At 41.6% G+C, this 26,173-nt stretch overlaps 1 protein-coding gene across 2 annotated transcripts in view; it reads right to left on the bottom strand.

Moving 5' to 3' along the window:
* The window catches only part of cacna1ab (calcium channel, voltage-dependent, P/Q type, alpha 1A subunit, b), a 223,386-nt gene that overhangs the window by 86,982 nt on the left and 110,231 nt on the right, over positions 1-26,173 (bottom strand). For both annotated transcript variants that reach the window (XM_039794714.1, XM_039794706.1), the window contains exons 5-8: positions 25,642-25,781; positions 2,054-2,145; positions 1,465-1,617; positions 607-794 (exon numbers count right to left, since the gene is read on the bottom strand). In XM_039794714.1, coding sequence (XP_039650648.1) covers positions 607-794; positions 1,465-1,617; positions 2,054-2,145; positions 25,642-25,781 — 573 coding nt within the window. The remainder of the gene's footprint in view (positions 1-606; positions 795-1,464; positions 1,618-2,053; positions 2,146-25,641; positions 25,782-26,173) is intronic.

Genomic DNA, 26,173 nt, shown 5'->3' with positions numbered 1-26,173 from the left:
TGCTACATCCGGGGCTTAGCGCTACCCAAGAAGATTGTGATTACTTTGAAGAAATACAAACAACTTTTTTTTTTTTTTTTTTCCCTCATTCCAAAATGTTAACTCGTGCAGCCAGACTTTTCTCCAGTGCTGACACAGCGTTGTGGAGATAGCTCTGGCTCTGTGAGACTATATTGCATTACTGTTGGTAATAAAATGTACTGTAAAGATTCCTGGACAATTTCTGCTTTAGCTAGCTTGCTGCTTTCTATTGCGAACACGAGACTTAAAGGCAGGGTTAATAACTAACTCCAATATACACTATTTTATATATTATGTGAAATGGACCACCCATTTGCATGTGAAAATATGCTGGCTCTATACACGCTAAAAGTATTGTTTTTAGTAGTATTGTAGTATTGTCTTGTGAGTTTGATGATAGCAATTTTGGAGATGTTTCATGTTAAACAAAAAATTATCTCACTCTTTAACAAAAGGTCTATCTCTGTAGGGATCCTTTCCATAATGTTATCAGACACTTAGACTAACAATCTGAGCCTGTCAGTGGCGAAAACAGCACATTTCATGGACTTCGGTCCACTTGGCTGACTGGACAGGCTAACTTACGTAGTAGAGCATGTCTGTCCATCCCTCCATGGTGATGCACTGGAAGACAGTGAGCACGGCGAACAGGATGTTGTCGAACTGGGTGATGCCGTAGTTGGGTCCAATCCAGTGACTGTCACACACCGTGCCGTTAGGACACAACCGGGACGGCAACTCTGTGCCACATGGTAATGCGTCCACTACCTCTCCTGATCAAAGAGAGAAAGATTCACCATTACAATAAAGCAACCCAACCTACGTTCTTTTTGGATCAAATAGCAAACTTTTCACAATCCTTATGTTGCCTATCCAAGAAGCTGGTAGTGCAGACACACTGACGGCAGATATTTTGCCTCGCTGAACACAGGTTTATTTAATAACATTAAAAATTTATGCATTTGACATGGTTGTGCCAGTTCCAGGGCCCTGTATTTTGCATGGTGGCTCAATACACCATTTATACAGCAAACATGTTGACGTACAGTACAGTACAGTTAGTCAGTAGAAAAAGGTGTCACCTTGTAAATTGGAATCAAATCGATTTGGGAAATCATTGGCGATACCCAGCCCTATCTAGGACCCTAAAACTGAAGCAGCTAAATGGAAATCAGCCATCATTATTTTCATTATTTACAGCTGTGCTTTTCCTTGCTCTGTTGGTGGTGCCAGAGCAGGCAGATTTTTTTTTAAATGACCTGCTTCATGTGGTTCTACTCGAACATAGGGTCAGTTTCAGCAAATATGACAGACAGTTAGTTTTATAAGTCTTATCTAGTGCACCTTTAAGTCTTAACTTAAGGATTTTTTGTAAAAACACAAAAGTTTGGCCATGTGTGACTTGCTTTATTTCACTACTGTGTGGCTGATTTGTTTTCTTACGTGTGACTTTGTCGTAGCAGGTAGTGTGGAACTTTCCCATGTAGAACTCCAGGCCGATGATGGCGAACATAAGGATGGCCACGAACAACAGCAAGCCAATCTGAAGCAGGGGGATCATAGCCTTCATAATGGACTTGAGCACCACCTGCAGACCTGGAGGACACAATCAGAGGAGGAACTTGTAGTATAATCAATCAACAATTGATCTGAATATTAGATGCAGGCTGCATTTATAAGGCAAACTGGTATGTCATAGTGCACTGATATGAGGTCATTAATTCCAGCCATTGCGTTCAAATTGTTGACGCAACTGTAACTGTAACTGTAATTCCTTATTGACTGGTTTGTTTCTAAAAAGCAAGAACAAGGTGAGCACTGTTACTCTGGTTTAAGTAAATTGGTTTGTCAAATTTCAATTGACAGTTTGTCAAACATATTATAACCAGGACAGTGTAAAAAGCAAAAGTTGGTATACAGTCGTATCAATCTCTTTACAATATAGGACAGAGACCGCATTAACTGTAGTTAAAGCACACCGGGCCGTGCACACCCCAAGAAACACAAACCAACAAAGCAGCACAGCACTTACTGGGAATCCCAGACACCAGTTTCAGTGGTCGCAGCACTCTGACGGCTCGTAGCGTCCTCAGGTCAAGCTGAGACCCCACTGACGACAAAATACTGCAGAGAGATAACGAGAGAGAGAGAGAGAAAACATAGAGCAACATCACTTTAACAATCTTTCACAATCATCTAATTTGCTAAAACCCTGCCTCGTCACACCCTGCGCCGCTAGAGTTGTAGCTGCGATATTATTGTCTAACACACTGCTTCAGCACAGAATTGCTAAACTACCGACACTGGCAGGTTCAGTCTGCTGAGCAAAGTGTGTTCACATCACAAAATCATCACCTTTGAGATTCACCCCTGAAGAAAAGGACTGTACATAGGGGAGAAAAAAAATACATAAATAAAATAATATATCCAATGAGAATCGGCTGAGCCAGACAGATCCGTGTTGCACCATCAGACGAGTATTTAGCTGATGACATGACATAACTACCCGTCAAACTAATTCTTATTACTATGATTATGTGATGCAGACATAAGGTGGACCTTGATTGGAGACTGCTTTGTCAAATTCTCACATCTTGTGAACAACTACCATATTAAAATTGGTGAAAACAGCTCCATGGTCGTTCATTATGCGGTCAGTTAATGGCACATGAAAGCCACAAAATGTGGGTTACACCGATTTAAAATCAACTTTATAATTAAGGTTAAAATTGACAGTTGAGAGTCAGTGATTCAGTAACAGTATGAAGGCGCCTCTTGCCGCCACTGCCTCATTCCGCATCTTTGTCATGACTTGGCTTCAGAGACACGCCTCCTGCTCTGACGCCACTGTTTTATGCGTCTATGTGCGTGTGAGTGCATGTGTGCGTATGTGTAAAGCTCTGGTGTAAAGTCAGCCAGAGACAAGGTTGGAAAATTCCATGCTGCGTCTCGTACGGGGGCGGAAGGCAGGGTCTGTCCAACACAAGAGGGGGAGGGGGGAAGTGCGGGGGCGTGGAGAGGGGATGCTCGGAGGAGGAGGAGAGAGAGAAGCAAAGGGGAGGAGCACAATACATGGGCAGACTTTGGCCTTAAGTCAGACATCATTAGTAGATAAAACAACCGTTGACAATAAAAAGTACGTATATTTTCCGCAAAATCAGTTCAGTGTGTTGGCAGCTCTTATATTCAATTTCAATTTAATTTATTGTCATTCAGCATGTTAGACACACAGAGAACGAAATTCGCTCTCAGGACCAGCAATATGACAGTGGCAGTAATTCATTAGCCTATGATTACAAAAAATAAGGTTTAAATATAGAATAAATAGGATAAGAAATAAAATCAGTTATAACATCAATACCGAATAATTGTATAACAGTGACATCAGTTAACTGCAGGCATCTTATTGATCTTTATACTAATCAGATACCAAAGGGATTTTGAGTGGTCACTTCCTGTGCTGTGGTGAGTAAACTGTAGATGTGCAAACCCCTCCGATATGTGCATGCATGGACTTAGAGACAAGTCAGAAGGCCAGGCACCATTTTCACCAAATTTGTAACACGCAAGTTATGATTTGCAGCATTTTCCTCTCACTCATGTTTCACTAATCATAATGAGTGCAGGTGCGAGATCCGCTAACGTGAAAATGCAAGTCAAACGCGCACTGTATAGCTTTTATCAAATTTGCGCTTGCAATCAACTCGCAACCTGCACATTTTTTTTAACCCTCAAATTAATTTACAATGACGACAGATGTGCACCTCACTGCTGTCACACAGAATGCCTCAGATGGAAAACTGCACCTCTAGGCGTCTGCATGTGTTTGCAGAATGCCTTTTGAGCCTAAAGATGTAGGAAAATCTGTCCCGCAGAAAGGACATCTGTCCCTTAAAACAAGTTTACCTGATAATGAACTGTGCATTCGAACAATGAAAAATGAGAGCGCAGGAATAAATGCCATTTGACCACTTAACACTACACAAGACTAGCAAAGGAGGAGAGAGAAGCTACAGTAAGAAAAGAATCAAGAAACAGAGATTCAAGCGATGTGAAAAAAAAGGAAGAGGGTACAAAGAATGTGAAAAAGAATTGAGCTAAATTTTCAACATTTGGCATCTCCTCCTCCCTCCATCCCTCTTTATCTTCTATCCTCCTTCGTCTTCATCCCCACCCTCCTCCTCCATCTCTCTCCAGGTTGGTTGCTAATTCCAGTAAGAGGTAATTTATTAACAGACACGCTACCGGCAGCCAAACCCCTCATTCCCTCAATGGCTTTTTAACTGCCACAGCTAAAGGCCATGTTGCAGACCTGAAAACCCTGGACCTCAGCAAAAAAAAAAAAAACAAACAGCCTCAGGTCCAGTAAAGATCCAACAGGACACACAGATAGATTAAAGTCCCACATGGTCTCTGAGTAAATGAGCGCTCACAACGGACTGATAAACAAATCTGCATGTGATCTGCAGGTCTAGATTAATATTTAAAATCTTTTTTTTTTTTTTTTATTCTAATACATTCTCATTTGTCTTCTCATACATTGCCAACACATTGGAACTTTTTGAGTATGATTTTTAATCTTCATTTGAGGGTTTACAGCTACATCTGATGTGCAGCATTTTAACTTCATAGTTAAAAGCATGGCTTTTGTTATTTCATACATTTCTAATTTGGACTTTATCTTACATATGATTTATGGTTGTTTCTTTTATGTATCTTGTTACTATTTGCTGCTCCAACTGCTCCTTCCCCCATTGGGAACATTGAAGCATCAGATACATTTTCAGATTCAGAGATTTGGATTCATGCATGGGTGAGTAGATGGATGCAGCAAAAGAGCAAATAAGGGTCTGTTTCGATATCGTGAGTCTAAATTGAGACTTTTTCGGCCTTTCCGTCTCTCTGTCATTCATTTTCTCTCCTTTTGCTCTCGGTTTGTGTTTGGCCCTATTTCGCTGCTTCTTTTTTTCTGTCCCGCACATCTCATTTGAGAGCGAACGCAGAGGTTCAGTATTCATCCGCGTGAGACAGCAACCACCCGCTTCTGCCAGACAACCCAAGACTCCAGGATGCAGTCACCCCTGGCAACAGCTGAACCTGCCCACCGTGCACTGAGGTGGCCAGTAGAGGGAGCAGCGTCTGTGCTGCCAGTTGTGATGGGGATGGAGGGATGGGATAGAGGGGGAGGGCCATGGAGGGGTGTTAGGAAAGAGGGAAATGGTGCAACAACAACAAAGTGAGTGTAAAAGAGGAATGGGTACGAGTTAAATGGAAGAAGAGGAAGAAAACAGAGTAGCAGAGAATAAAAAAAAATGGCAGGCCTATGAGAAAGTGGCTAAGTAAGGATATGGAATGACTTATTATTATTGCTATGACTATTATCATTCTATTTTATAAATTTGATTCAATATTATCATGACCTTTGCTTTATTTTCCAGGAGTTTTTTTTTTAATCAAAGCTAAGCCTACTGCATCTACAAAGAAATTCTTGAAATGCCCAATTTTGTATCAGTAACCTTACATAAACTGTGTTATGATGAACATGATAAGGTTTTAAAGATTGTTTAAAGGGTGTAAAAGGTGACTAGATGTAATACCAACCCACCATGAAAATAAGGCAAGAACAGCTGTCTCTCTCATAATGATGGCATTTGGTGGATGTTGAAGAACAAATATAGAAACTTTCAATACTAGGAGGAACAAAAAAATTATAATTTGGCTAATTATGGCAGCCTAATATACAACTCAGCTAGCTTCATTATTGTTAGCATTCCTCCGTAGGTTACGTTGTTACCTCCAAAATAAGCTTTATGTTTGACATTTTGTACTTCTTCCAATTAGTTTTAGTGTGTTAATAAACTTTTACTACTTCTTTAGTGAGGGCTGTTTGACATTCAAACTTTGTATTAGCTTCGTCTGCTAACGCTAACTGACGTTGTAGCTAACATTAGCAGTTTAACATTGTTGTCCTCAGAAGATGAACACTGTCTCTGTGAAGTGTATGTATTATGATAAAAACAAATACAGTAGGCTACATATCGTTATCATGTGAGAAAGAAAAAACATATTTCTTTATTGTACTATTTCCCTTCCTTTCCTTGCTACATTTTTTAGTTTAAATGCTAATCCTTGTCTTGAACTGCCTCCCACATTTTTATCCCACATTATCTAGCTAACGTTACGCGTCAACATGTAACACTGTATGACCAAAACTGACTAAACCATTCCTTAAAATCATTCAAGATTCGACTTACATATGGGGGATTTGTATTTATAACAGTAGAGATGACAGTCCCTGATAAGATACAGACTGGGAGGGAAGACATGGAATATCCTTCGAGAGACAGAGGGTAAGCGAAAGAGTGAGCAGATTGATAGAGAGTGATAGTCCTGTGTCTCAAAAGTGTGAGATTCAACTTGCTGAGCCAGAGAGAGAAACCCCGAAGAGAGAGCGAGACGGAGAGACTCCGTAGAGAAAGAGAGTTTTATCCGTGGAGGGAGAATGTGTTTGGACAGTGATGACAGAGGCTTTCACTCCTGAGAAACACCTAACAATCAACCTGTAAAGCGCGCACATACACAGACACACATACTGTGCTAGGATATGCTAACGGTGTGCTCACGTCCCCTGTGTTGCAGGTGAACTCTTCTTTTTTAACTGTATCTTGTGTGTCAATTAAGCGAAGGTGTCTTAATAAATTAAAAGTCACGAACGAGGGGGAGAGGAAGGATGTCACATGCGGTCACATGGTGAAGTCGAGGTGTGTTCTCGTGGAGTCCATCATTTTCTATATCAAGATGGCCCAATCAGAGTGCATTACCACACTTATCCTTTGACCACCCAACCACGTACAATGTAGAACTTTCACAGACTGCTTGTACTATCAAAAAAAGCTCCATGAATATGAACGAGTGATTTATGAGTTGATAGATTAGACGCTCAACCTTTTGGTCATCGTGGTCATTTTAAGAACAGCACAGCCTGTCGTAAAATGAAATGTGGTGTCTCTTATCATTCAAAGCAGTCTAAAAATGCATCCATTTCCACCCATTTTGAAATCTTCCATTATTTTGAAAAAATAACTGCTAGTATAGATATCATAGATAGGTGTTGAAATTTATTGTGCTATAATATCAATGATGAGGCCCTTTTAAGATAACTTTTTATTGCTTGTAAAAGGTACACTAATTGACATTAGCTCCCTTAAGCACACATTTCCCTCTCAGTTTACAGCTGATATTAAGTAAATCAACTGTAAACTGTGAGTTGGAAAATATCAACACAGTAAATGTTTTGTGAAAGTACCAGAAATATCCAGAGACGCTGGCGTGTGTGATGTCCTGTCGTCTCTGTCTCTACAGAGGGACACCAATGTGATGATGATAATGATCGATGGCCGTGATGAGGAAGATCTTGGAGGGGGGGGGGGTCACTCGCCACCTTCCCTTTGCCTGGTCTCTCCCCGTACATGTCATTGCCATGGCAACCGGCGATTCCTCTCTTCGCCAAGTCTCCACGGTTACCGACCTGCTCTCATTCATAAGCGTTGCCAGGGTAACGCAGCCCCGGCTCATTGATGGAATCTCGGCATTGCCGCAGCAACGGGGAATCGGAAGTGGGTCTCCTAACGATTGATTTTCAACCCCTCCAAAGCCCCGCATCTCCCTCCCACACACATACACACACACTCAGACACACACACACACACACACACTATCATTAACTACCCCCCTTCACACAACAGCAGCTCCTGTGGTGCGAGCATACAGCATGTACAAATATAAGCGGAACTTCCCTTGCATGCAGACACACACATACACTGACCAAACGAGTGCTACCTTTTACCGCATACAAACACAGATACACTCTCAACAAACACATGTGTACGCGCTCGCTCTGCACAGAGCGTACGCTCCGATGACAGTGACGAATGCAGCGCAGCCCAGGTAGTATGGATGACCCAATTTCTCTGCTGCTGCTGGTGTGTTGAATGCTAAAATTGTTGTTTTGCAACATGTACGAAGACACATAAATACACACACACACACACGAACACATACAATCACATATAAGGGTCTAATTCTACACTTGTAGTCTTTTGGAAAATCCTAAACTAGTAATTTAGGGATGCTGTTTAACCAGGAACTTAACTCCATTTGATTTTGATTGGTCAAATGAATCAAGCCGAAATGCAGCCATCATTTTCAACTGATCTTGAAAAAGCCATCAATGCATTACATTTAGGCTTACCTTTAACTCAGAAGACAAGATCACAGTACCCCCATTTTAGTACTTTTACATTAGCTACCTGTGTGTTTTGTTGATTTTAAGATGTTCTATTCACCTTTAAGGGTTTTATTCCTGAACCGCTAATGCCTTGTTTTGCACGCTTAGGCCGTCGGACAGAGCAATCCTGGCAGTTCAGAGGTCCAAACAAGGACTTAAGTAATTGAATCTTTGTCATCAGGGCTCTGAGGCTTTGGAACAACCTGCTTGATGGGCAAACCTAAAGAAATATGACTCAAGTTGTAATAAACCGGAGTGCAGTGCTACATAACCGAGGTCTCCATTTATGTTATGACAGCTTACGTAAACTGACACCCATTAACAGAGGATGGGTCACAACCGGCATTGCAGTTATATAAATATTAATGTTAGAAGTGTAGTGGCTTATATGAGCCGATATTTACTGATAATGATACTTCAAATTTAAATGATGGCATAAGCTCAAACGTAACATGCATGTGCCTGAGTGTGTTGTATGCAACGCATGCTATTACAGTGTGGCTTCTTTGGCAGAAACAGTAAAAACACACACTCACAGCATGCAAGACTGGGACAAGTTCCAGCCTGTGTGTGTGTGTGTGTGTGTGTGTGTGTGTGTGTGTGTGTGTGTGTGTGTGTGTGTGTGTGTGTGTGTGTGTATGAGAGTATGTGCACATTGTTTATGTGTGTATCATGTGGAAATAGTGTGGGAGTGCCATGTGTCATCACAGTGTGAACTTGTGCCCCCTTAGTGTCTCCCGCTAAGCCCTCACCCACTTCACACACGCACGCACGCACACCAACGATGTTCCAGTGTGCACAGTTAAGGAATTTGAACAATATGTTCCAACATAGGGTAAGAAAAGAACAAATGGCATCATGCATGTCGAAAAAATATAGGGGAGGCTGGTTTCATCATCTCCATTATAATCAGGATTATTTAGATATGTGTGCAGGAAAAGTGCCAAATAAATACATGTAACAAAATAACGACTGCGACTGTTCATTCGAAACAACAACAACGGCTGACGTGATGGACAGATGGTTCATCCAATCACCTGCAAGGTATTTTTTTTTTTAAGTGCAAGCGCTTTCCCAAACAGTTTCCAATGAGGGCTTCTCAGATAGTTCTGTGTTAATGGGAAGTGGGGGTGCTGCAGGTGCTGCAAATAGTCTTGTGACTTTTTAGAATTTGTCACATACTGTCGAAAAAAAAAAGCTTTGTGGCACTTAGGCCTTTTTTTTTGGCCGTTATGCGGTTTACGAACACTTAATCTACTTGTGGTTGTTTTAAAATAAACATACATTGCCATCTAGAAAACCGATCCTGGTGTGTCGAGCTCCTTGTTTTTGATTATGCATGTATTGTTAATAATATATAATTTACATTGGTTGCACTATATAAATAACATTTTAGTTTATATGCACACATTTGCACAGATATTTAGATAGGCCTACTTTTTTTCATCGCTGTTTTTTGGAGTTTGCTGTGCAGTAGGCTCTATGTTGGGATATAGTTTGTACGCACAGTCAGCTCAGCTGTACTTCATGGAGTGGAGGGGCGAGTGAGTTTGTAAAAGGAGACAGCACCCCCTGCTAAAAATAAAATCTTCCCGCGCCTCTGTAACAGACAGTCTAGCACGTCAGGTTAGTAAAACAGTCGGCTACATGCCATTCTGTCTTTTCATACCGTACAGTAATAGTTTTCCAAATGTTCAGATGACTCAAATATTCAGATGAAACAGCCGTACTTGCACTTGTCAAGCACAATAACTCAGTCATGGCCTATCAGCCCTCCATCTCCCACTTCACTCAGTGGTGCACAGAGAACCACCTACTCCTGAATGTCAGATCAACATTGAGCCAGTTAAGATGGTGGAGAGGCTCGAGTACCTTGGAATCACCCTCGACAATAACCTCCGCTTTGATCATCACACTGCCGACATCCGTAGGCGCTGCCAACGGAGCTTCTCCGCCATCCAGAAACGCAGGGCACCTCTCAGTCACACCCCACCTTCTGCTCCTCCTGTACAGCCTCCTCTACTGTTCCACATGCTACTTCACCACTGTCACCCACAGGAACAAAAATCACTGGTCTCGATACTCCCAACCTCTCAGACCTCACTGGCACTGCCATCACACGCAGAGCACTCACCATAGCACACGACCCCCGGCCAATAATACTTAATGGACTCATGTTCTTGTGAATGTATTGTGTTACTTTGTGGCATTGTGTGTTTTTTTTTTTTTTTTTGCAGTTAAAGGTGGACAGCAGGCAAAAGCTCAACTCCACTGTGTTCTGCAGTCGTGTGGAAAACAGATACTCCTCTCGGTAGCTTTGCAGAAAATTGTCGTTACTTACAGTATATGTACACATTTGAGCACAATGCCTGGTCACAATGGTCCAGCTTGTGTATACTATAATGCAGTGCAAATGGGGAAACATGAAGCCACAGAAAACTATGTTGTATGGTTAGAAAGAAAAGACACTAACCGAGAGATGCTCCTAATTGCAGGGTCAGCTGGAAGGAAAGCAATGAGCACATACCTGTGTATGTTATGTGTGTACAGGCTGTGAAAACACATTTCCTCTCACAAAAGACAATAAATCTACCTTCTGCTCTTTCTACAAATGTTTGCAGAGCAGCGTGGATATATATATACATATATATATATATATATATACAATAACAGGTGAGCCAGGCAACTTGTTAGCGACAACATGGCTCCATAGGAGGTACACTTTGTGGAGGCTGGCTTACCCCCATGGGGCTGACAAAGTTTACTCCAGGTAAATTTACCTGATTTTGTTGTATTTTTCTAAATAAAGTATTGCTTGCGTAATGGTCAGTGTGCGGGACTTCCTTTAAGCTTCTGATCTGCTACTTTTGATCATATCCTACGCACCTGCTCGACAAAAGAGGTGTGCAAAAAAGCTTTCCTACATATATTATATAATAAAACATAAAACAAGTCTCTCTGAACTACACCGATAGAAGAATAGCTACATTTCGGTGTGGCGATGTTTTTGGCTTCTGAATGTTCTCGTGTTTGTGTGTTCAACCCGGGTTGCTCCAGTTTCCTCCCACCGTAAAGACAATGACAGTGAAAAATGTATTTTTCAAATAAAAGATGAAAAAAAAGAAAGAAATCCATATGCCTGTGTCCTCTATTTTCACGACAGGAACCCATGTTTAAACATGTATTTTTTAATTTATTTGTAATAGCCAACATTTCAAACAATGTATATGTAGCTAAGATGTGTTCAGTGGGTGTATGTTTTTTTTCAAAATGAATTTAAGAGAGACTGACGTTTTTCACCCCAGTTTTGTGTCACTTTTGCGTGGACAGGGCGGTAAAACCGCTGACAGGAAAAAAAACAGGTAAGAAAACATATTATATATATATTTTTTGCTCTCAAAACCTCTCATATCCCTGCCCTACCCTCCATCTGTCTTTCTCCTATTGTTACGGGACATTAAGCAGCACTTTACGGCCGTTATGTCACCGCTGACCCCTATCCTGCGCCACCAAGTGGTACGCCCCAATCACTTTCTCTTATTGGGAGAGCCCATTTGCTAGGTGCAGAGGGGTGTCGGGAGAGAAATGGACGGTTGGGTTGAAATTGAAGGGGGATATTGTAATGGCTCCATCAACTCAGGGGTTGGGAATCTTTTTATCAACAGCTCATGACATCAGACCTCTCCCTCTCATTTCATCAAAGACACAATTTCCTTTTTTCCCTTTCCATCCAAAGATCTCTCTTTATCTCTCATTTCCTTCCTCTTTTTTTTTTTTCGGTTCTCTTTTCCGTCCCCTGGTTGCTGGAGCTTTCATTGGCAGAGGCAGGATGCAAGCACTCTCATTCCGACCGCATTCTCCATCCCCAATCCCCCCTTCCTCTTCATTTTCTCGCACACACATTATTGCTGATCTCAGCAGAGTGCTAACACTCAGCTGATGGACTCTCTCCCTACCTCCACCCCCAACCACACTCCCTTATTTTCCCTTCATTCCTTTCTTCCTCCACCTTTCCTTCTCTCTCCCTCTCTTAGTGCTATTCTTTTCAATTGAATTCAATTGTATTTATAGTGTCAAATCACAACAGGAGTTATCTCAGGACACTTTACAGATAGAATAGGTCTAGACCACACTCTAATTTACAAAGCACCAACAATTCCCCCCCCCCCAAGAGCCAGCATTTGTGCAACAGTGGCGAGGAAAATCTTCCTTTAAACCGGCAGAAACCTAGGACAGACCCAGACTCTTGGTAGGCCGCCATCGGCCCCTGCCAGTTGGGACACAGAGACACTGATACAGATATACAGATATGGAGAAATATGATTCATAATAATTATAGCAGTTGGCAAGATGAACAGTAACAATTATCTTACCAATAAAGATAATAGAACTATGACTAGAAATAATAGTAGAAGCAGGGGAGGAAGAAGGAAAGCTGTCTTTGGCCTTTCCTGCTCTCTCATCTACTGTATGTCTTTACTAGGGATGCACCGAATCCAGATTTTTGGCATTCGGCCAAATACCGAATCCACTGGTTAAGATTCTGCCGAAACCGAATACCGAATACCGAATCCTACTCCCATCCTCAGTCCATTGACACAGTAAACACATTAATGAAACCATGTCCACAGCAGTGTATTTTTATTTTATTTTATTTTAACTGTAAAAATCGCCTGGTTAACACCAGTTTTTAGCTGTGACTGTCCTTCCTTTGCCGTACCTGAAGTTGCTGCATTTTGGCTGCCGTCTGTAGATTCCTTCATGCACAACTCGTATTCTTTCATGTGTTTCATATGCAAATGTTTTAACAGCGGCGATGCTGTGTATTGTTTAGTGTCCTCGCCACCACGAGACAAATTGGCATTGCAAATTGAACATGTAGCTGGACTTGAACGGCCTTCTTTTGACTGAAAGTACTGCCAAACAACAACTTTTTCTGCTCACGAGTTGCATTTTCACTTTCTCCCAGCCTACTGCATTGAACGCTCCACCTACGTAATCACCTTCCCGTAATCAACGGCGGCGTCATTACGTCGACCAGCGTAGCTCGCGTAGTGCGAGCGTAGGGTTCGGTTTGGTGGAAAAAAATTCTAAGGTTCGGCAGAAACCGAACCCCGTCAAAAAGCCCAATATTAGGCCGAATCCCAAGCCAAATCCTGGATTTGGTGCATCCCTAGTCTTTACTCTATCCATCCACCCTTCTGTCTATTAATCACATATATGTTTATTAACCTTTATTTTTCAGGGGAAGGTTTGCTGAGTGTTATAAATGAAACTGCCCAACAATATAATTAATTAATTCTGAAAAATGATCAGACGATTAAACACTGAGTTGATTGACAGATCTGGTTGGATCGTTTCCAGTTTCTAAAATGTGAGGATTTTTCTGCATTGAGTACTATTACTTTTAATACATTTCCCTGATGATACTTGCATACTTCTTACTTAAGTAACATTTTCAATGCAGGACTTTTACTTGTAACAGGGTATTTTTTACAGTGTGGAATTAGTACTTTTCCTTTAAGTAGAGGATCTGAATACTTCTTCCACCACTGGTAACAGAGCAAGACATGTTGGATCTGCCTTCACTTTGATTTTCCCATCTACTGTATAATTTCAAATTAATAACCTCATTCTCTGGTGTCAGGTCTGCTCCATCCATCCCTGCCCTTTAATTACATTGTCATTCATCTTTCTCCTGTTCACCCGTGTCATTCTTTCCTGTGTCTCTAATCTTCTTTCAGTTTTTCCATTCTCCTGTATCTTGTCCTCCGTCTCCAGTCAGCATGACTCTTGGACCTCATGAGGGCACGACAGGATTTCTGTGTCCTTGTTTGTGTGTCTTTTTCCTCTCAGTGTGCTGGGGGGTGTTTGCATGCATTTAGGGAGTTTTTCCTCGCCACTGTCGCACTGCTTGCTCTTGGGGGAATTATTAGAATTGTTGGGGCTTTGTAAATTATAGAGTGTGGTCTAGACCAACTCTATCTGTAAAGTGTCTCGAGACAACTCTTGTTATGATTTGATACTATAAATAAAATTGAATTGAATTAAATTGAATTTAACATGTCATGTAGTTGCATGTTTGTGTGCACACAAACTTGAACTAAAACAGAAAAAGAACAGAAAATAACACATACTTCATTTGTGTGTTATTTTCTGTTTTTGATAAAAGCTTTGCAGTTGTTTTAGACTGCAAATTCCCCGAAATCTATATTTGTGATGCCCAGTGAACCACCCACACCTAACTCCAGCTACAAATCAATACATTAAAATTCCAGCAACCAATATTATTACATTATGAGTATGCAATGTAATCTATATCCACGACGTTCCACTTCCGGAATTGGTCTGTTGCTGCTGGAAATTCCGCCGAATGTTCTGTTACCTTCCGCTTTCTTTGTTTTGGAATTTTAAACTCCGGTGGATTTCTGAGGACTATGGTTAACTGCTCCTCAGATCTCTGCAGGGTAAATCCAGACAGCTAGCTAGACTATCTGTCCAATCGGAGTTTTCTGTTGCACCACTAAAACAACTTTTGAACGTGCACGCATTCCAGCAAAACAAGCTCCTTCCTGAGGCTATTTGGCAGCGACACCGGGGCTCCGTGCGATGCTATAGCGCCGCCCAAGATGATTGTCATTGGTTTGAAGACATGCCAAAAAGCCAGAGCACATTTTTCCCCATCCCAGAATGCTGTTTGGACTCGCCAGACCCTCCTCCACAGTGCTTTGGAGGAAGGTCTGGCAATGCGAGACTACATGCAATGTGAAAGGGGTTGCTAGTAAAACATCCACAGAGAATTATCACCCAACTTTTCAGCCAAGCTTTTTAGCCCCTTTTTTACTTAATGGAATATTTCTGTTTGGTTCAGTTTCACTTCTCTAATGGACTTGTTGCCATCTGCTGTGGGCAGCTGTTCCAAACAAAGAAGGTTTTGATAAACCCAATGCTATGTTGGAATTCACACGCCGAGGCACCAGCCCAGCAAACAGCTAAAGCCCATCATGAGTTGGTGGAGACCAAAATAGAGTGACAAGTATAACAAATATTGGACTTAATTTCATCATGTGGCCAGACATACAATTCCAATACAGGTTTTTGCTGCTCAACCGCTGTGTAAATTCAACATTAGTGAGGCTTGTTGATTTTTTATTGTCAATACATTGATTGTTGTGTCAGTGGTGAAATGATCACTTCCCTGACAGTAAACATGTGTACTGATTTATGTTGAGACAAATGAATATGTTTACAACACAGTTAGTTGTTTAGAGCCAAGTAGAGTGCGGCAGAGCTGGAGCTGATAGAGATTAAGTGCCTTGCTAAAGGACACTCAAGCAGGACAAATACTTGTCAGCACTGTGGGAGTGATGATGAACTGGTCCAATGCCTAACTTTACTGCCCTCACATTGTGTGTCTGTAGGTGTGCGTTTGTGACTGTGACTCTATTTCTGTTCAAAAGGGTGTGTGGGTGTGCACAAAGCACCACACACTGTAGCAGGCTTTTAGCAAAACAATATTTTGTTTAAAAGGGACATGTCACCTGCTATATTTCCTACATTTTGTTTCAAAATGGCTGGATGATCTGCAGTAACAAATACTAGGTTCCACAGATTTTCCTACAACCAGAAAGTACAGCAATTGTTCCTGATTTAACTGCCCAGAATTTAATTTGTCAACAGTCGAAAACATGTTAATGAGCAAAAATGTGAAGGTCTGATCTCTACCACAGGAAAAAAACCTGCTCTGTAGCGCCATCTACCTGCCGAAAATCATTTTGTTTCTTCGCAGGAATAATCGGACTCGGGCAGAGGCATTAATAAAACCTATATAAAGCTAGCATTCTTTTCACTGTAAGTCTTGTTTCCTGTTACAGGTCAATTATGATCATCAGATGGAACATTACACAGTTTCAGAAACATTTAAAAATTACATATAGTCACTTTAAGTTGTAAGATAATTTACCCCTTAAGAACTTAATGACAAAATATAAAATTTGTCAGTGCCTTTACAAAACCTTTGACCAATTTGTGATCTGAACAACCCTTAACCATGGTGGGGCCATGGTTAAGGGTTGTTCAAGCACCGAAAGTGACTTGATTCATGTTGGAGAAAAGATTGTGATTTGGGTTTGAATAATTACAATGGCCATTATACTGCTGGTGCAAGCACTGAACATCCTTCACGTGAGTGGTGCGTTCACATGCAGCAGATAGCCTTCAGGGCACAGAGTTGGAGGGTATAGGAGAACGTATAGGAGAGTGATGAGCCTGTAAATGACTGCAGAGCAATAATGCTAATGGAAGTGATGGCAAAGGGACAATGTTCAGCCTGCTGGACTTCATTTCCTCACTCGATGTTCATCCAGTATTTTCTCAGAGGAGGTACTGTAACCCTGTGTGCACCAATTCACAGTGTGGAATTAATTTTCCATTTGGGGTTGGAGAGTGACATGAAAGGTAGCTGATCTTTCATTCACAGCAGCGTTGGAAGAAGTATTCAGATCCTCTACTTGAGTAAAAGTACTACTACCACACTGTTTACTCTTAAACTGTTACAAGTAAAAGTCCTGCATTGAAAATGTTACTAAAAGTATGAAAGTTTCATCAGGAAAATGTACTTAAAGTATTAAAAGTAAAAGTTCTCAATGCAGAAAAAAAACTTCACATTTTAGAAACTGGAAATGATCCAAACAGTTCTGTCAATCAACTCAGTGTTTGATGGTCTAATCATTTCAGCTGGATTTGTAGGCCGTTATGTTGTTGGGTAGTTAATAATAAAACATTGCATTTTATAAACTACATATGTTTTGTGTGCAAAAATCTTAATTTGTAAAGTAACTAAAGCTGTCAGATTAATGTAGAGGAGAAAAAAGTAGAATATTGTAGAAAGTAGAAAGTGGCATGAAAAGAAAAGACTCAAGTAAAGTACAAGTAACCTCAAATTTGTACTTTAGTACAGTACTTGAGTAAATGTACTTAGTTGCATTCCACCACTGATCCACAGTCCGAAGCTTCCCAAGCTTAATGTGCTTCATCTCGTCCTAAACTGTTTTTGGACGGCATGAGTCGATTACAGCTGGATGAGTATCTTTATGAAGACCTGTTTCATGTGAACTGTCCTGTTACTGACGCAAAACTCAGCAGTCAGTCGTCCCTGCAGTGAGTCAGATGCTCCTGTTTCCCCCCTAATGCCATTTGGTATCTTTGCCAGATACACTAGTGACTCAGTATGCCATCTTTTTTTTCCCCGAGATGAGACTAGATGTTTTTACAAGCCCCATGAGATTTCTGTGTCTCACCTGCACAGTCTGTTCCATCTCTCCTTTAAAGGGATACGCCACCGTTTGTTGAAATAGGGCTTATCACGGTCTCCCCTAGCTGTAGATAGGTGGGCCAACGCATTTTTTGTGCATGCATCGTTTTAGTCCGGTGCAACACCGGCAGCGCCGCCGCTAGTTAGCTTAGCATAGTGAATGGAATCCTATGTTGCCGGTTAGCATGTTGTGAGTAAAAGTGAGCCAACAAAAGACAAAAAAACAACCTAATTACTTGCGTTGGCCCACCTATCTACAGCCAGGGTAGACCGTGATAAGCCTTATTTCAACAAACGGTGGCGTATTTCTTTAAGAGACGAAAAAAGAAAAAAAGTCTCAATCTTATGCGTGTGCACAAACTAAACCAATGACCACTTTGATGTCTGGAGACTTTTTTTCTGTCCATTTCGGTGCCTTAGGCCAATCCACATCCATTGTTGACACTGCATTCATATATAGTTTTATAACCAAATAACTTAATGATGTTTTAGTTTATTTAACTATAATCATTATCAACATGCAGTCTGTCAATGTTTACACTCCAAGGAGAGAGGCTGGTATGGTTTTTCCATCATATTCAGGATATGATGCTTACATTGCAGATGCAAGGTAACCTGCCCATTCCACTTCCTTTGTTATGATAATGGCATATTAGCCTAATCATAACATGAGTCACAGACACTTGCTTTACTTTTAACACTACTTACTTACTTGGTAGTGTGTCTAGAATCCAAAGACTCCTCTAATCATCTGGACAAAACAAATATTTCAGGTCCCAGTTTCCAAAGTTGCAGGAAATAACGTGTTTTTCCTCGGACTTTCACCTATTAATGTCCTGACTAGGTTTGCTCCAATATTCTATTGTTGTTCATTTTTTCCCTACATAATACAGCTGAAAGTGCATGTGGTGCCTACAGTACAGTAGACCTACATGACTGTAACATTAGTCAAGCAGTTTAGCCCACTACAGCCAATGCCTTCCAAGAAAGCACAAACTACAAACTTTTTAAAGCCACCTTTTAGGTCTACATGAGGTGAGTACCAATACTCAAAAGATATATTTTCAGTGGAATCTTCCTCTAAGTTTTTGCTGCTGTTTCACCACGTCAAAGCTGTAATCACTTGCAAATTCCTATTAATAATCTCAAAGAGTGAGATGGACTGAGCCACCAATCCTGGAAAACATACATACAAGTATCCAGTATACAGTATAAAAATATATAGTCACTACGATGAGAGGTCTATTTTTGAACACTGTCTCTGTGGACATCCATTAAAAAAGTCGTAGGGACGTCTATGGTGTCCTCTCATTGACTGACTGGCCCAGTGTCTACGGTAAAAGATTAGATTACTGTGTGACGTCACGTCACGGCACTGAAAATCAATGGACGGTCATTCCTGAATACTAAATACACTGGTCACTCTGTGTGTGTGTGTGTGTGTGTGCATTTGTGTGTGTGTCCTCTCTTCTTTAATTCCCTCTCTCATTAATTATTGTCCTCATCAAGTATCTGCCCCCATGTGTTTGCCAAGAATGAAGTCAGCACACATGCACGCACACGCACACACACATACACACACACTCACACCCACACACACACACAGTGGCAGAAGCCTTATCAGTCACGACTCGCACAGCACAAGCACAAACTCTCCTAGAATACCACGAGGAGAGAAAAAGCGAGAAAGGGATAGACCGACACTATTAACACGTAGAATAAAACTGAACTAAAAGCCTGAAGGCCTTGTAGCAGTGCCTTGATGCTGCAATGTTTGTTTCATACCACATTACCAAAGTGTTGGAAAAAACAATGATTTTGGAGCCTTACCAGTTAGCGTGAATGGGCTTCGCAAATTTTATGGCATTATACTTTGATTTGGAGGCATCTCCTTATGCAAAATGTAAATGTTGGCTGAGCAGTGACACTGAGTCAATGAGTTTTTCATTTGTTGTTGTTTAAAGGGAAATTTGGAGCTGTGCTGCACATGGATACATCGTCGTATTTGGTTGTGGCTGGGCCTTGCTAGACAGGTAGGCAAGAAAATAAAAAAATTAAAAATAAAAACCCCACAGACTGCCATCAAAAAGTAGACATTTTTAAATCTGTTGATGGGTAACCTTGAATGACACAGAAGGTTTTACTGTATTATATTATTGTAATGTATTATCCTATTTGGATTTTGTTGAACCATGAAACATTGACATTTGAAACACCTTTCTCAGAGCCTAAAATATCTTTAATATATATATAAAATAATTTTTAAGATATAATTTTAACTTGGGCAGCACAATGTGGAAGCACACCAGAAGGAGAGCAACATCACTTCTCCACCATTGTGAAAAAGATGCAAACTTAAACCAAGTCTGAACCCTTCGAAGAAGTTTCCAAAAATGTCTTCCCTCTCTTCCCAATCTTAAATTGGTCCTCACACAGATATCGGAACAAACTCTCACACACACACACACACACACACACACACACACACGCTTCTGACAGCATGTGATACCGAGAAATGTTTAAAATTAATATGCACGAACACTTGAAATATGACTGTAATTGGCAATGTAGGCCATGCATGGTAATCGTGTGTATATACATGAGCTGAATAGAGAAATACGGTATATGTGTGTGTGTGAGTGTAACAGCAGAGTGTGTGTGTTGTGTTATATAGGCTGTGCTGAGTGATTGATCATAGGGAGCAGGGAAAAGCAGGTTACTGCAGCGCACACGCACGCACACATGCACGCACACACGCACGCACGCACACACACACACGCACACACACACACACACACACACACACACACACACACACACACACACACACATACACACACACACACACACACACAACACACTCTCTGAGCCTGCTCCTTTCGGCGTTTGCTCTTTCTCATTCCCCCCCCCTTTCCATCTCCATCTTTGCCATCCCTCCTCCTCCCATCCTTCCTCCAAACCTCTCACTCTCTCTATACATCACTCTTACCTCCCCCGCGCCACCCCACACCCACCCAACCATCACTCTTCCCTCCTTCCTGTGGTCGTCGTCCTCCAGCTTTACCTCCTCTCTGCTCTCCATCCCTCTCACGCCTTCTTTAACAGACAAACCCATCTTGTACCCCCCCCCCCCTCTGTCCTGTTATCCAGAGCCCAGGGGAACGGAGAGTCACGTGTCCTCTTGTTCTTCCACCTCCTCCTCCTTTTCCCTCCCTCTATCTAGCTGCAGTACTACAGCTCTACTCTACTGCTGCTGAGGTTAAAGCAATCTATCTATCTATCTATCTATCTATCTATCTATCTATCTATCTATCTATCTATCTATCTATCTATCTATCTATCTATCTATCTGCAAATGGGTGAAACATTACAGGAAGAAAACAACACACAGTCCTTAGGCATAGATTATACAAGTCTCTGGAACGCTACTGGTGGTATGAACAAATGAGATATTATTTGGTGCTTTTCAGATGGTCAAGCACATCCCTCCAAAGCGGACACTGAGACACTGTTTGCCCCCTGCACACATACATGGCATGATATCATTTACATTTATTTTATAAGCTCCGTTAGATTTTCTAAATTCCATTGGACTGAATAGGTCAAATTCACGAAAATGTAAAGAGTCATTACAGTGTGTTTATGATCATCAGAAAAATGTCATTTATCGTTTTATAGCTGTTCCTTGGGTAATGAATGTGCATGCGGAAAAGTATTCTTGGCCCCTCAGAGCCCAGAGCTGTCAGCATTGCTACTGTTGTTTGTTTATTGAGACTTTAAGGTGATCCAGGTAATCTATCTCCACACTACTTTTATATAGTCTCTATTGTACTTGGCTGGACATGACATAAAGCTACTTCATCACTCCTTGTAAAAACTAATCTCTCAACATGTACTTGTGCCTTGTCATTGATTGACTGGCAATTTACAACCAATTTCTAAAGGCCCTGAACACCCACACAGGTGTTTATAGTTAATGTGGCTGATTGGACCTTTTCCAGGACTGTGTGGGTGTGGTTAGACTGAGTGATTGACATCTTTCTGAGTCCACTGTTATTGCACCTGTTAGGGCGGGACAAATTACACCTTTGTTATCCTTATTGGTAGAAAGAATTTGTGACCTAATAAGTTCCTATCAAAGCTCCGGCCCACCTTCAACCTGAGAGGAGTCTAATGCTGCGTTCCAGACACAATTTTTTAGCCCGTAAGTTACGACTTCAAGTCACGACTCACGACATGGTAGCGTTCCAGGCAAAGTCACGACAAACCCTTCTAGCTAGCTTCAGCTAGCGGCTACCTAACGTTGACGTTAGCTAGCGCTATGTCGCATGCGTATTGTTTTGATTACAATGTGCGGAATTACTTTACGTTTCCTATTTATGTCTATTTATTTCTATTTCTCACCGTTAATCACCGGCGTCTGTACAGATTCAACAAGGGTCGCCATTGCTGTTTATGTCTGTGTGACGTCAAAAAAACTGTAACTGGGAGTATAACGATCTGGTACGAGTTCACGGGTTTGACTGCCGTTCCAGGGCACTTTCACAGATAGAAAGTTGTGAAAACACGGGTTACGGGTTGCCTGGAACGCAGCATAATCAGCCAGAATAACTGAAAACACCTGTGTGGGTGTTCAGAGGCTTTAAGTTTGGATGTTCCCTTCTGAGGAGCGTGAGCCAAAGGGAAGAATGTATTGATCCCAAAGAGTGTTGCATCACTTGCTTTTGTAATCATTTTAAAATTACTTTTTGTATCCCAAGAACTTAAAATTAACAATATTTAACAACATTCAGAGAATTCAAGGTCAGCTGACTAGATTGCTTTGGAAGCTTTCAACCACATGTGAAAGCTGAAAGCTCTGGAAGAAATGAAGTAAACAGGCCTACATACAGTACATCAGTTTACAGTGTTAACGTGACAAAAGGTTACACTTTTGTGGAGGCTAAATAAGTGACACATTCCTACCCAGGGAACCCCACCCTCTGAGCTTTGTTCTGTTCTGTGATTCTGAGCACGGCGCGCGCATTTCCCATGATAAACTACCACCTTTGTGTGTTTTTCACCACCTTTGTAGAGAAAACATCGCTATATGTGAACACACCTTTAGCGAGGACTGGCTACATTTTCTTCCTGCTTCTACTACGCCGTGGTGGCAGTTAACATCTTGTGAAGATGAGTGACAAGACGAAGAGACTGACGGCTGACAGCATATTTCCTGTGTCAAGAAATTGAAAAGTCACAGATTTGAAGCCTCGGTAGAAACAAAACACTGGGTGCTTTATCAGTGTATTTCTTGATTAGTACTGACATTTGGCGTATCGTTTGGGTCACAGCTGCTGTTGTAATCTGATATAAGATAGTTCTCGTTTTAGCTTTGACAGTCAGTGCTTTTGCAATGACCAAAGTAAGTACGAGAGAGAGAGAGAGAGAGAGAGCGAGAGAGAGAAGGATGGAGGAAACTCAGCTACCACTCTCTCAGCTATTGCCATAACAACAAACCCGCTCCCCCATCTCTTGGAGAAGTGACATTTTACTTTGCCCTGGTTGCTGCTCCCTGCAGTGCTGCTCTGATCCAGCCTCTGTGTGTGTGTGTGTGTGTGTGTCCTCATTAAAGAAGGCCTGCGACTGAGGAGGAGTGGCCCTGATCACACACGCACACCTTGTCAAACCAGACCTCTGCTGCGTCTGTGTGAGTGTGTGAGAGCAGAAAAGAAAGGACATCATGCTACTATAAGATGCAGACACGCACACACACACACAGATTCAGACGAAGGATTAAATGTCAAAATCGCTACGCTACTATCAAAGCTAATGAAACACCTTTTAAATTCACTGAAGTGTGTGTGTGCGCGTGTGTGTGCATGTTTGTTTGTTTGTGTGTGTGTGTGTGTTTGTGTGTGTGTGTGTGTTTGTGTGTGTGTGTGTGCGCGCATCTTCTACATGTCTGTCTGTATTTCAGTCTTTCCCCTTGACAAACACTATATCTCCACCCATCCCCCCTTTCTCTCTCAGGCAGCCATATTTAGATCACACAACAACAACCACCACACACACACACACACACACACACACACACACACACACACACACACACACACACACACACACACACACACACACACACACACACACACACAGACACAGACTCAAATGAAGCGATGATTAGGTAACACTCATTATTTTCAGTAGGCCTATGTAAAGAATTTCACTACAAAAAACTTATAAAGGTCTTTTTCACCCAGATTTGATGTCCCATACATTACATGTTGTCTTCTGTTTCCTGCTGTCAGATGTCTCTGTTCAGCACTGGTTCCATTACACAGAGTCCTCTCATGGTAAGGACAACTCAAATAACGTTTGACAGTGAAAGAAATGGACCCAGCGACGCCAAAGACTTGGACGGAGACCAGCGAAGTCAATTAGAAGCACTTTTCCGGTGATGGCTGAGCGTACTGCGCAGCCTCCAACTGAGCTTGACGACGTAGATGTGCCAAGAGAAACCTGAATCATTCCGAATATTGTGGATAAAGTGGATCGTGGATAAATGTTACTTCATATGAATTCACTTGCCACATACCAAAGTATTTCCAATCCATCAAAACACTGCTGAAATATTTTGTTCTGATGCTTTCATGGACTCACTATGGGCTTCTTCCTCGTCCCCTCATACCCGATTGCCTGCTAGCTTCTCCTGACTATACAGTAATTTCTCTACTGTGTGACAGAAAGTCGCGTGGTCATGATACAATCGGGGCCATAACGTGAGATCCAAGGTAATGGAGCCTTATATACATTGTCGTGTTTCTTTAGAAATAAACAATGGACAAATCGAGTCTTTAAACGCTTCAGATGTAAAGTTATTCGCTGTCAAAGTGACGTCAAAATGAATGGGAGTCAATGGGATGCTAGCGGAAGGTGATGTCTTGTTCGCCTCAGAGTCTCCTCATAGGAGGTACGCTTTCCCGGATGTTCACTTACCCCCTTGGTAAAAGCAGACCACTTCACACTATTTCTTGCCAATTAAAAACAGAAAGTAAAAGGCATTCACAAGAGGTGAATGTGAGAATATGAGTAAAAACCACAAAGCATATGTAATGTGTTCAAGGTTATAACAAAGGAAAAATATATCAGCGAGACACTTTAAACTTGAAAATACGCTTTACACAAATGCACACACCACACAGTATATTAGGTGCAGTGACCAGTAGGCCATTTGTCCTGGAGGTTTGTTGTGGAGTAGAGGTTTCTGCTCGCCCATATTAACAGTGATTTAACTCAGTGGGCTGAAAGGGACTTTAATCATAGCCACCTGCTTTCGGCAGAAACCTGGATTCAGAAATGTGTTCGAACTGGAAATCTTCCTCCATCAGATTAAAGGATGAAGAGAAAACCAGTTGATTCAAGTAGACTTTTGGGCCTTGTGAACCCCCTTGCTGTGTTTGTTTAACAAAAGTTCCCTTCCGGTTGTGTAAAGCCAGGGGCGTCGGACTGGTGGGGAAAAAGGGGACTGAGTACCCAGGGCCCTCATGTGAGGAGGACCCAAAAAGATGCTAGAATGAATAGCTGTGCATGCGGGGAGGGGCCCATAGAGAATGCCTTTCTACAGGGCGCAAAATGTTGTGCTACGCCCCTGTATAAAGCTGTGTGATGTTCTAAACACCATTATTCACTTAAGAGTCTGAGAGGAAACTTAAAAAATAATAATAATATTAAACCCGGCACAAATTGAATAGGGTTCCGCCCCTTCAGGGTTTGAACCCTAAAAAGCCTCAACCCGATTTCCCCAACTAACCAGCGCTAAAGTAGAACAGACAGCCGTGGAAACACATCCTACACATTTCAGTATCCAGAGGGAGGTACACATTAGGCACCGCGTGGACAACAAGTAGAAACACGGAACTAAAAATGAAAAGTTTCAAACTCACACGACTCAATGACAAATACTGTATTTCCCGCAAAGAAAGTTAAAGACATAAAGAAAAGATCTACAAAAAGTCGAGTTACTAAAATGAGGACTCACCCGGTGAGCACGACCACGAAGTCCATGACGTTCCAGCCGTTCCTCAGATAGGAGCCCTTATGTAACGCAAAACCCAGAGCCAGGATCTTTATCCCCGATTCAAAACAGAAGATGGCTATGAAGTAGGGCTCTGTCTCCTCCTGGGGGCAGAGAAAAGAGACAGACAATAGGAGAAGGAATGAAAAAAGGAGTAAGGGATTAGATTAGGTGAGGAGAGTAGAAAGAGCAGAGGAATTCCAGAGCAGGAGATGGATAAAAGAAGAAAAGGGTTAGTGACAGGCAGATTGTGGGTGATTTTTTGTTCACATGGAGTTGGTTCATTGGGAAATGTGTAAAGAAAAGGATAGTCACTGGTTGTAAGATGGGAAAGTCAGTTTTTTTTAGGATATCATAGAAAATTTGGATGTTTTGGAACTATAAAATTCCAACCATGTGAGAATCCGTGATTGTGATACGTTTATTTGTGCCTGTGTGTGCGCTGTCAAAGTTTGTTTTGTGTGTCTCTACTGCAAGTCAAATGTCTCAGTAAGTT

This window comes from Perca fluviatilis, chromosome 1 (assembly GCF_010015445.1).
Source record: "Perca fluviatilis chromosome 1, GENO_Pfluv_1.0, whole genome shotgun sequence".
Taxonomy (NCBI): Eukaryota; Metazoa; Chordata; class Actinopteri; order Perciformes; family Percidae; genus Perca; species Perca fluviatilis.
This window is presented reverse-complemented; position numbering and strand designations above follow the sequence as displayed.